The sequence below is a fragment of the Chiloscyllium plagiosum genome, chromosome 7 (genome assembly GCF_004010195.1).
Source record: "Chiloscyllium plagiosum isolate BGI_BamShark_2017 chromosome 7, ASM401019v2, whole genome shotgun sequence".
In the NCBI taxonomy this organism is placed as follows: domain Eukaryota; kingdom Metazoa; phylum Chordata; class Chondrichthyes; order Orectolobiformes; family Hemiscylliidae; genus Chiloscyllium; species Chiloscyllium plagiosum.
In genome coordinates this window covers 5872686-5885223 of record NC_057716.1, presented here as the reverse complement: position 1 = coordinate 5885223, position 12538 = coordinate 5872686, and the positions used below count along the sequence as shown (strand labels likewise).

The 12538-nt window shown below is 41.6% G+C and overlaps 1 protein-coding gene across 2 annotated transcripts in view; it reads left to right on the top strand.

Annotated features, from left to right (window-relative positions):
* The window catches only part of pgap1 (post-GPI attachment to proteins inositol deacylase 1), a 151668-nt gene that overhangs the window by 124175 nt on the left and 14955 nt on the right, over nt 1-12538 (top strand). For both annotated transcript variants that reach the window (XM_043692909.1, XM_043692908.1), the window contains 2 exons: nt 3612-3747; nt 11513-11563. In XM_043692909.1, the coding sequence (XP_043548844.1) occupies nt 3612-3747; nt 11513-11563 (187 nt within the window). The remainder of the gene's footprint in view (nt 1-3611; nt 3748-11512; nt 11564-12538) is intronic.

Here is a 12538-nt window from a genome sequence, read left to right as displayed (position 1 = left end):
CAAAGAGACCAAAAGTAATGTATCTAAGTTTGCTGATAATACAAAACTGGGTGGGAATATAAGCTATTAAAAGGTGAACAAGAAGTTGTAAAAATATCCAAACAGATTAAATGAATGATCAACAAGATAGCAGGTGGGGTTTAATTTCCAGAAGTGAGAGGTTATTTATTTGGTAGGAAGAACAGAAAAGCAGATTTTCATAAAAACGGAATGCCCTTTGAAATACTGATGTTCAGAGAGGGTTGGGTGCACTCTGTTTAAACATCAGAGAGTTAGCATGTACCTACAGCAAACAAATACAAAGCTAGATGGCATGTTGACCTTTGTTCTTCATTACAGAGTAATTGGAGTTCAGTAATAAAGAAGTCTTGCTAAATTGTACAAGGCTTTGGTGAACCCACACCTGGGATTTTTGGTCTCCATATTAAAGGAAGCATATTGCATTGGAGGCAGTACAGGAAAGGTTCCATAAGACGGTTTCTGAGATGAGAGAGTTGTCCTGTGATGTAAGGCTGAGTGGATTGGGCCTTCTTTATAGTTTCAATATATGAGAAATTACTTCACTGAAACATTTAAGATTCCAAAGGGGTCTTGATCGGGTAGACACTATAATATTGATTCTCCTGGCTTAGGAATCTAGAATGCTCTGTAGAATCTCAGGTTAAGAGGTTGATTATTTAACATTTAAGGAGAAACTTCTTCACTCAAAGGATTGCAGATCTTTGGAATCCTTTCCCCCACACGCTTGTGGATGTCCCATTGATAGGATATTTAAGATTGAGATAGTCAGGCTTTTCGTACTGAAGCTGCCAACCCTCCCCAAAGAATTCTTGGTAATAAATCTACATCTAAGTAGAGTTGCCTTGTGACATTATTTTCATACACAAATGCTCTAACTGAGCTTGCACATGACACCTAATTAGAGATGCCAAACACTTAAATGCCATTAAGAACTGCCTGCCATTGAAGAAGACACAGGAGCTGCAAGACCAAATGACAGTCAGTTTAGGAACAGTTGCTTCCTTGTCAATTAAAGCAGGCATCTCATCAAGATGGAACACAGTGCAAAACAGCCATGAACGAGCAGGGTCGGGGCATGCGTATTGCCAGCAGTCATTTGACCCACAGACTAAACTTAAGAAGTTCTGCAAAGCTGTTACCAGGGCTGCGTGGTGAACCTGTCAGTTGTGCACAGAACCTGCACAAGGCTGCTCCATTCTGTCGTGAGGAAGTCCCTAAACAATCACTTTGTTAAACATTACGGACCATTAATGGTTGTCGAGTGTGCTTCGCATTCCGCTTCTTTGAAAATTGTCCTAGGAAAGGCAGGACCCAAGTTGACTGTCAGGAATGGAGATTTCCACTCTTATCTACATCATGTTTTCAGGGAGAAAATGAGGACTGCAGATGCTGGAGATCAGAGTTGAGAGTGTGGTGCTGGAAAAGCACAGCAGGTCAGGCAGCGTCCAGAGAGCAGGAGAATCAGCATTTTGGGCATAAGCCCTTCATCGCGAATGAGGCTTGTGGGCCGGGGGGGGGTTGAGAGATAAATGGGAGGGGGATAGGGCTTGGCGGGGGGAAGGTAGCTGGGAATGTGTTAGGTAGATGAAGGTGGGGATGGAAGTGATAGGTTGGAGAGGAAGGTGGAGCACATAGGCGGGAACAAAGATGGACTGGTCAAGAGGGAAGGGTGCTAAGTTGGAGGCTCAGGACTGGGATAAGGTGGGGGGAGGGGAAACGAAACTGGTGAAATCCATATTGATCCTGTGTGGTTGCAGGGTCTCAAGGAGTTCTTCCTCCAGACGTCAGGTGGTTAGTGTTTCGCATTGGAGGAGGCCCAGGGCCTGCATGTTCTTGGAGTGAGAGGCAGAGTTGTTGGAGGAGGGGCCCCTCTCCCACTCCCACTCCACTCAGGACATGCAGGTTCTAGTCCTCCTCCATCGCCAAATGCTAACCACTCGACACATAGAGGAAGATCACCTCATCTTCCCCCTTGGGACCCTGCAACCACATAGCATCAATGTGGATTTCACCAGTTTCCTCGTTTCTCCCCCCCCCCCCCCCCCCCCTCCCTTATCCCAACCCCATGCCTCCAACTCTATTCTGCCCTTTTGACCTGTCCATCTCCCTTCCCACCTATCTGCTCCACCCTCATCTCTGACCTATCACTTTCACCCCCACTTTCATCTCCCTATCACATTGTCAGCTACACACCCCTCCCCTCTCTCCACCCCCCGTCACCACCACCACCACAAGCTTCATTCCTGATGAAGTTCCAAGTCTGAATCATTGATTCTCTCACTTCTTGGATGCTGCCTGACCTGCTGTGCTTTTGTAGCACCACACTCTCGACTACATGACTTTTTCACCCTGACTGGCAATCAGTTCCAGCCCTTGGTCGTCCAGGGAATGAAGGGATATGGGGACCAAATGAAAAGGTGGAGTTGAGGCAGAAGATTACCAATAATCTTACAGAATGACTGGGCAGGCTTGATGGGCCCAATGGTCTGACCTTGCTCCTGTTTCTTATGCTCTTTATTGTAAATTGATAAATGGGGAAGAGTTGACAATGGCAATTAAAAAAAAGTAAAGGCCTGTATAGTATAAAAAATATATAACAATAAAGGCAGCATATACCGAGAAAGGGGAAGACAAAAACAAAAGGAGAAAGTAAGATGCATTTTTGTGAACAATGTTATGTGAGTTCAACCAGTCATGGGTCAGGTCAGCTGCATTCAGTTTGTGTGAATGAGATTTAAACCTTTGCGTTTGTCATGTTTACTGCAATAATGGAAGAATCACACAGGATAAAGGCATTTGACCATCAATATTTTATATTAATGAATCATACTGAAATTTTTCACTATCTAGGTGTGTTTTCCTTTCTGAATAAAGCTGTCAGTTTTGTGGGATGACTGAAGGATAGAGTTGTTGTGGGAAGTCCTTTGCTGTTGTTCAGTAGATTGCAGTGGGTTGTTTATTTCTTACCATATTACTGTCAACTGTTGGTAATGTGCCCTATATAAAGCTCAAGGATATTTTAGCACACCATAAATCAGTAAATTAGGTGGAATAAAACAAGGGACAGAACACAAACTATTTACAGTTCTTCATTTTTTTTAACTGGAGTCTCATGTTAGAGCTTACATTAGAGTACATCTCTCTCAATATTGAATAATTCCAACTTTTAGGATGTTGTTCAGATACAGAGAGAAGTAGGTAACTTTGACATGAATTTTAATTGCAACACTTAAATTTAAGATTCCATAGAAACCATGACAGAAAATAAGACCAAAGATTTGCTTATTTTGTTTAGCCAATGTATAGATCAAATGTGAAAATTTCTATTCTCCAACTGAATTATTTCTATCAAATGCTGTAGTGTACAGAACAAAATAATGTGTTCTGTTGTGTCACAGACTGGGATAAAATAAACCAAGAGCTAACATGTTAGAATTATTGAATTTCTAAAAGGGATGTTAATAGCAAGACTTGCTTTGCGGGAAACAAAATTATTGTAAATATTCCAAGGGATAAATAAGAATTTCATTTACACTTAATTTTTACAGCTGAACACTGCTCTAGTGCATCTCATTGTTCCCATCTTGCAGGCCACGTGTCATTCAAAAGGAATATAAGAAATTAAATTTTCGAAGTTCAAGTATTATGATTTTCCTGCTCTTTATCATCTGGACCACCTGTGGTGCAGCGGCTCTTATACTTGGTTACATTCTTTATCTTGTTAAGGTAAAATGTGTTTATTGATTAGCTAGTTCATTAAATTAGACAATTTAATGTCCATGTGGTAAAACTGGTGTCTAAAATAATTATCATCTCCTTATAATGAAATCTTGTGATACCATGTCATTTAGACAATGAAAAGTAAATATTTCTGAAAATACAACATTAATGTATTTCTTAACCAAATATTTCAAAGTGTAATACTGAAGCAAAGCATCATTTTATTCTTGTTTATGTAGCTATAAAACATGATTAATGAAGACAACTGACTAAATCCTCATTTTCATTTAGCAAATTATTTGTCCCCTTTTTCTAAAGTGTCCAATGCAGATTTTGTCAGATGTTAGGTTGTGGATCAATGTCCAGGCATCTCCCAACCTTGATTTGATGAGAGTTGCCCCATCAGTGTTTTGACCATTCAAAATTGAGATTGGCATCAATAAAAAAATTTACAGCTGTGCACCTGCATGTGACCTAGCCGTAAACAAGATTGACTGGAGCACGGTCTGCAATCTATAAGTATTGAAACGTGGCTTGTGGTAAAATCGATCGCACTTTTCAACTCCTGTTCACTGACTGGCATGGACACAATAGGCTGAATGGCCTCCTTCTGTGCTATAAATATTTTATCAGTACATAAAGCTTTACCATGGTTTCCCAATAATTTTGTGGTGCTGCATCAAGTTCTGGAAGTGTGAAAGGGAGTGAAATTGCATTATATTATTACATTGCCTCATTTTTCATCTTGATTTCTGAAGATCAATTGAAGTGCAACCATCTTAAAGTATTGATTGAGTGGGTTGACTTGCACATCATTTTGTTGTGTTCAGAATATCAGATAAAAATTAGGTCCATGTGCAATGAAAGCTTTCAGGATTATTAGGTGACAGTATGGTTATGAAAAGGCCACAGTGGTGGTATTTCTCTTGTTACTAACTGGTCATCATTTTGTTCACTTCATGCTGCTTTGGCTCTTGTGAGCCTTTGTGCCAGCTATGAATGAACTTTAAGGTTCAGTGTTAGTGGATTTAAATGTGGAAATCCCTCTAAATAAAGTGTTTGCGAAAAGAAGAGCAGCAATAAGGAAGTGCCAGGCTTAGCTGCTCAACAATTGTTTTATGTCCACAATCCATATTTGTGCACTTATATTTGCAGATAGAGGTGAAAATGCCTCACTTTGGGACACAGTTTAGACAACCTGGTAGATGTGAAAAATAAGCAATAGTATTGTCATGGGTACATAAATTCTATCTCAAATTGCATGAAGGAACATAACCAAATGATGGAAATGCAAAGGATTGTTCAAGGGGTACTCTTGGTAAACAAGAAAGAAGTTCTGAGCAGTTTGATGGGAGATCATTTCAAAAGACGAAATGTTAGTTATGTTTCACAATGACGTGTTCTTTGGTGTATGCCTGAGTCCTCATCCTCAGGCAAATCAAGTAGTCACTAAGCAATGTTCCTACACTGTTGTGCTATGAATGTACAGCATTGTTGTGTGTGTACTGACTACCCTAGGCATCTACTTCTGTTGTCTCTGTCAAGGTCCATCATCCTGACATCATTAATTGTACTCTCTCCTACTTCGAGTCAGCATTTTGCCCAAAATTCTAGATTTTCTGTCTTTGAGCTCTATTCATGTATATATTGTTATAAAGTTTATTTTAAGTGAAATCTGAGCCATCCTTCACTTCGGTACAATACTTCACATTAGATATTATACTTAGGAATGGTAGCCTTCTATCACCTTGCCTAAGAGATCATTTACAGCCTATTTTTTTCCCTTTTAAGTAGTAATGTTGCAAGATGTCCTGATGAACGCAAGATGAAAAGTTTCTCAATATTTGTTCTTTTTCAGCAATGCTCAATTTATGCTTTTCCTCGGTGCTCCTCCTTTACTATTACTTTTTTACTGTGGTTATCTTGTTTTTAAATTTGTTATCGTTAATTGGTAGCCTGATCATTTCATATTATTTGAATGTTCCTTTTTAACAGTCCCGCAGTTTGAAATCTAGTTCTGCCAGGTGATACTTTTTCTCAGTCAGGTAGCCAACTGTTTATATCTTCCACTTCCTTTTCAAGTCACATGGCTACTTCTACCATGCCAGGTGTCAGATCTCTCAGTGGGAGAGCATTTTGGTAAAAGTGATCACAATTCCATTACCTTTACTACACTCATGGAGAGGGAAAGGAACAGACGTTATGGGAAAGTATTTAAGTGGGGGAGGGGGAATTACATTGCTATTAGGCAGGAACTGGGGTGCCTAGATGTTCTCTGGGAAATGCACAACAGAAATGTGGAGGTTGTTTAGGAAGCACCTGATAGTGCTGGCCAGGTTTGTCCCACTGAGGCAAGGAAGGTCTGGTAAGTTGAAAGAGCCTGGGGTGACAAGGGATGAGGAACGTCTAGTCAAGAGGAAGAAGGAAGCTTACTTAAGGTTGAGGATGCAAGGATCAGACAGGGCTTTAGAGGGTTACAAGGTAGCCAGGAAGGAACTGAAGAATGGACTCAGGAGAGATAGAAGGGGCACGATTAAGGAAAACCCTAAGGCATTCTACACTTATGTGAGGAACAAGAGGATGGCCAGAGTGAGGATAGGGCTGATCAGGGATAGTGGAGGGACCTTGCAACTGGAGTCAGAGGAAGCAGGTAGAGTAGAGTAGATTTTATTTGTTATTTCTACCATATACAACCGATGCAGTAAAAACTCCATCGTTCCTCCAGGACCAAGGTGCTACATGGACAAACGACGCGATCATCCGAAGGGCGGCATAAAATGCACAAGAAGTGCAAAACACGCAAATTATAGTGTAATAAAAGAATGATAACTAATAGACATTGTTCTAGTAGCAATTCGAAGTCATGCAAAGAATTTTAATGGAAAAGAGTCCGATCATAGTGTTAAGGAGCCTGATGGCTTGTGGGAAGAAACTGTTGCACAGTCTGGCCATGAGAGACTGAATGCTCTGATATTTTTCGTCAGATGGCAGGAGGGAGAAGAGTTTGAGTGAGGAGTGGGTGGAGTCTTCCACAATGTTCTTAGCGTTTTGGATGCACCGTGTGGAGTAAATGTCCATAATGGAGGGGGAAGAGACCCCGATGATCTTCTCAGCTGTCCTCACTATCCGTTGTAGGGTCTTACGATTTGAGACAGTGTAATTCCCGAACCAGGCTGTAGTGCTGCAGCACAGGAGGGTGAAGTGGGGAGGGAGTTTCCTCAGTCTATGCAACAAGTAGAGATGCTGCTCGGCTTTCTTGGCTGTGGAGCTGGTGTTGAGGGACCAGGTGAGATTTTCTGCCAGGTGGACGCCAAGAAATTTGGTGCTCTTCACAATCTCCACAGGGGAACAGTCAATGTCCAGTGGAGAATGGTCGTTCCATGCCCTCCTGAAGTCAACAACCATCTTTTTTGTTTTGTCCACGTTCAGAGACAGTTTGTTGGCTCTGCACCAGCCCGTTAGCTGCTGCACCTCCTCTGTGTATGCTGACTAGTCGTTCCTGCTAATGAGACCCACTACAGTTGTGTCATCAGTAAACTTGATGATGTGATTCAACCTTTGCATTGCTGCACGGTCATGTGCATGGGAGGTCATTAATGAATATGTTGCTTCAGAATTTACTATTGAGAAGGACCTTGATGTTTCTGTTGACAGCGTGAAACAGACTGATATGCTAGAACAGGTTGATGTTAGGAAGGAGGATGTGCTGAAAAGGATAGATAAATCCCCTGGGCCCAACGGGATATAGCCTAGGTTACTACAGGATTACTGCGCCTTTGGCGATGATCTTTGCATCTTCACTGTCCACTGAAGTAGTGCCAGATGATTGGAGGATGACAAATGTTATTTACTTGTTCAAGAAAGGGAATAGGGATAATCCTGGGAATTACAGACTGGTTAGTTTTATATCTGTAGTATGCAAAGTATTGAAGAGGATTCTGAGAGACAGAATTTATGGAAGACCATAGTTTGATTAGAGATAGCCAGCATGGATTTGTGAGAGGCAGCTCATGCCTCACAAACCTTACTGAATTCTTTGAGGATGTGACAAAACACATTGATGAATCTTAGACCAGTGGATGGGGTGAACATGGATTTTAGCAAGGCGTCTAATAAGGCTCCCCATGGTAGGCTCATTCAGAAAGTAAGGAGGCATGGGATACAGGGAATCCTGTCTGTCTGGATACAGAATAGGCTGGCCCATAGAAGACAGAGAGTGGTGGTAAAGGAAAGTATTCAGTCTGGAGCTCAGTGACCAGTGGGGTTTCGCAGGGGTTGGTTCTGGGAGCTCTGCTCTCTGTGATCTTTATAAATGACATGGCTGAGGAAGTGAAAGGGTGGGTTAGTAAGTTGCTGATGACACGAAAGTTGGTGGAGTTGTGGATAATGTGGAGGGCTGTTGTAGGTTGCAATGAGACATTGACAGGCTGCAGAACTGGGCTGATAAGTGGCAGATGGAGTTCAACCTGGAAAAAGTGTGAAGTGATTCACTTTGGAAGGTTGAAATTGAATACAGAATAGAGAGTTAAAGGCAGGATTCTTGGCAGTGTGGAGGAACAGAGAGATCTTAGGGTCCGTGTCCATAGGTCCCTCAAAGTTGCCACCCAGGTTGGTAGGGTTCTTAAGAAGGCATATGGTGTGTTGACTTTCATTAGCAGGGGGATTGAGTTTAAGAGCTGTAACGTCATGCTGCAGCTCTGTAGAATCCTGATTAAACCGCACTTGGAATATTGTGTTCAGTTCTGGTCGCCTCATTATAGGATGTGAAAGGTTTAGAGAGGGTGCAGAGATTTACCATGATGCTGCCTGGACTGGAGGTCATGTCGTGGGAAAAAGGTTGAAGGAGCTAGGGCTATTCTCATTGGGGTGAAGAAGGATGAGAGGTGACTTGATAGAGGTGTACAAGATGTTGAGAAGATAGAGTGGATAGCCAGAGACTTTTTTCCATGGCAGAAATGTCAGTCACAAGGGGACATAATTTTAAGGTGATTGGAGAAAGGTTTAGGGTAGATTCTTTACTCAGAGAGTGGAGGGTGCTTGGAATGCACTGCCAGCGGTGGTAGTAGACTCGGATACATTAGGGACATTTAAGAGACTCTTGGATGGGCGCATGGAAATTAGTACAATGAAAGGTATGTAGGTTAGTTTGATCTCTAAGTAGATTAGAAGGCCGGCACATTATTGAGGGCCGAACGGTCTGTATTGTGCTGTATTCTTCCATGTTCTGTGTTCTCTCTGCTGTTTCAAAGTGCTGAATTTGCCTAGTGGAGAAAGTGAGGTCTGCAGATGCTGGAGATCAAAGTTGAAACTTTATTGCTGGAACAGCACAGCAGGTCAGGCAGCATCCAGGGAACAGGAGATTCGACGTTTCGGGCACAGGCCGACGTTTCGGGCACAGGCCCATTCCTGAAGAAGGGCCTGTGCCCGAAACGTCGAATCTCCTGTTCCCTGGATGCTGCCTGACCTGCTGTGCTGTTCCAGCAATAAAGTTTGAATTTGCCTAGTCCCAAACAAAATGCGAAATGGCACTAGAGTTGGGAAAATATGGCAAGATCAGAAAAATGTGATTCTTGAAGTCAAGAAAAAGGTCCGTGAATCATGTTAGTGAGTGGTGAAAGAACAATTGCATGCGTTCATATGTCATTATTACTTATTCTCACCAAATTTAAATGCAGTTTACAATTCTCCCACATGGTGGAAATAAACCAGACGATGTTAGTTCCCAACGTGAAAGTCAGAGCAGGTCCAGCTCACTGTTTGCTCGTCCAGACTTCCATCACCAACAGCCTGCAACATATCAAGGCATGTTGCTTGGGCACTGACCACCTGCATCCCCATCCACAAAGGTTAGCATTGCAACAGCTTCCCCACATCATTATGGCACATCTCCAACTCAGTGACAATAGTTATCCAATTTGATGCTGGAGTTTGGAGTACACAGATATCTTTCATTAAAATATTGCTGCCAAACAGTTTCAGCCAAATGGCCATGTCTCACAGTCTAACGGGAATAATTCTTGTTCGAGTTCAAGGGGACTGTCATGAGTCAAGGGATCCTGCCATAGCCAATCAAGTGCAGTACCTAACTTCAATCAAGGTGCTTGGACCAGATCAGTCAGCTGGTCTGGGGAGTTGGTCTCAATTCTGCAGGTCCAGTACAAACAGAATTAGTGGTCGTCGCTTCTTAGAGATGTACAGCACGGAACCAAGCCCTTCAGTCCAACTCGTCCATGCTGACTAGATATCCTAGATAAATCTAGTCCGATTTGCCAGCACTTGGCCCATATCCCTCTAACCCCTTCCTATTCATACACTCATCCAAATGCCTTTTAAATGTTGTAATTGTACCAGCCTCCCCCATTTCCTCTGGCAGTTCATTCCACACACACACTACCCTCTGTGTGAGAAAATTGCCTTTTAGGTCCCTTTCAATCTTTCCCCTCTCACCTTAAACTTATGCTCTCCAGTTTTGGACACTATACCCCCAATTTTGGTGTCAACTGTAAACTTACCATACCTCCCATGTTCACATCCAAATCATTTATATAAATGTATGTTAGGTAGGGAGCTGCTCATCAATTCTTCAAGGCTGGTCAGTCATTGGTCAAGGTTGCCCTTTCCATTCATTTAAGGGTGGACCATGGTTAGTCCTGAACAAGGACGAGATGTTATCCTATCCTATGTTAGGAAAAGGGCAGCATCAGTGTTTTTAATATAGTCTGGTATTAAAGATGGGCAGCCTGAGTAATTTGATTCTTGTCGTTAGAGTTACCCTGGCAGTCAGTCAGACAGGTGATGCATAAGATGGTAATACACTAATGGATTTGAGTTTCTATATGCAATGCATCGATACTTCTGCCACTTATGTGTCCTTAGAACCTTTCTTGTTGCCCTCCCACGGTTAGACTTTGAAGGACTATTCATGGCTAACAGCTTGGTAGAAAGCTGAGATTTAAGTATTGATTTATGAATCCCAGAGGGGCCTATTCTACGAGAGTGGTGCCAAAGAGGTGTGATGCATAATGATGTAATCAGTGTTAAAATGTGAGAGAGAACTCACGGAGAGAAACTCTGCATGAAACTCCCTAAAATTGACAGCCAAACCTCAGTGAAATTCAGCCCTAGGATTCTGGAGGTTTAATAAATGATCAAGTTTTGCAACTTCTCATTTAATAGTTTTTGTTATTTTTGCCTTTAAAAAACCAGAGCTTCTGGAGGAAAATTTGCTCTTCCTTAGTTCTTTTGCCTTTTTTTGAGTGCTTCAATTTCTGTGTGCAGTAATGCTGCTACACTGCTTTAGACAATTGTGAGAACCCTCCCAGGAATAGAATACTCAAGTAGAAGAGAAAAATTCAACCTATAAAGGGCACAATTTAAAGAAATCCCTGCACATCTCCAGTTACTTTAGTCAACATTTTCTTTCAGCCAGTGCCACTCAGTATTTGGTCACGTCTCATTATTGTTCACAGGTTGTTGCTACAAGATTTCTGTGATGTATGTGAACTTGATGGTTATTGCATTCCAAAAATAGCACTTTGAGTAAAACCTTTGAAATGTTTAAATATAATGCATATATAAATGACAATTTTATTTGCATTTTGTTTTATGATTAGTCACAATCATTGACATACATTTAAAACTGTACGTTTAAGATTTTTAATTTGTATTTTACATGAAGCAATTTTACATTATTATTGTATCGACTATTTATAGATAGCAAAATTTTAGTTATAACTCAGACATTAAATATTTAACTTGTATTTTACCCTAGGTCCTAAGCCTGCAAGCTTCAGTACGCACAATGAAAAACATTCTTAATTTGGTATGACCAGATTTTATTTTTGGTATTTTATTTGTGTTAATGTATAGTTTGTAAGCTTTGCCTTTATCTGGCGTGATTTAATCATTTTCTGATGAAAAATGAATGTCTGATCAGGGTCTCTGATATTTTTCTTTAATGTTTTGACAGGGAAATAAGGATATTCCATTTTCCACTAGCTGATATGTCAGTAGTATGTCAGTTAGGAGTGAGATGAGGAGAAATTTCTTTACTCAGAGTTTTTAGAATTTGAAATGAACTGCCTGGGAGAATGGTGGAGATGGATTCCATAGGAGGTTTCAAAACAGAGCTGGATATATATTTGAAAGTGATGAATTTAGAGGGCTATGGAGATAGCGTGGAGAATGGGACTAGCTTGGTAGTTCATTCGGGAGCCAGTACGTACACAGTGGGCCAACCTCTGTATTGTAATATTCTAAAAGCTATAAGCAAATTTGTAGCGGAAAAAGCATCAGCAGCAGCTTTTATTACATAGAGTCATAGAGATATACAGCATGGAAACAGACCATTCAGTCCAACCCGTCCATGCCGACCAGATATCCCAACGCAATCTAGTCCCACCTGCCAGCACCCGGCCCATATCCCTGCAAACCCTTCCTATTCATATACCCATCCAAATGCCTCTTAAATGTTGCAATTGTACCAGCCTTCACCACATCCTCTGGCAGCTCATTCCATACACGCACCACTCTCTGCGTGAAAAGGTTGCCCCTTAGATCTCTTTTATATCTTTCCCCTCTCACCCTAAACCTATGCCCTCTAGTTCTAGACTCCCCGACCCCAGGGAAAAGACTTTGCCTATTTATTCTATCCATGCCCCTCATAATTTTGTAAACCTTTATAAGGTCACCCCTCAGCCTCCGCGCTCCAGGGAAAATAGCCCCAGCCTGTTCAGCCTCTCCCTGTAGCTCAGATCCTCCAACCCTGGCAACATCCTTGTAAATCTTTTCTGAACCC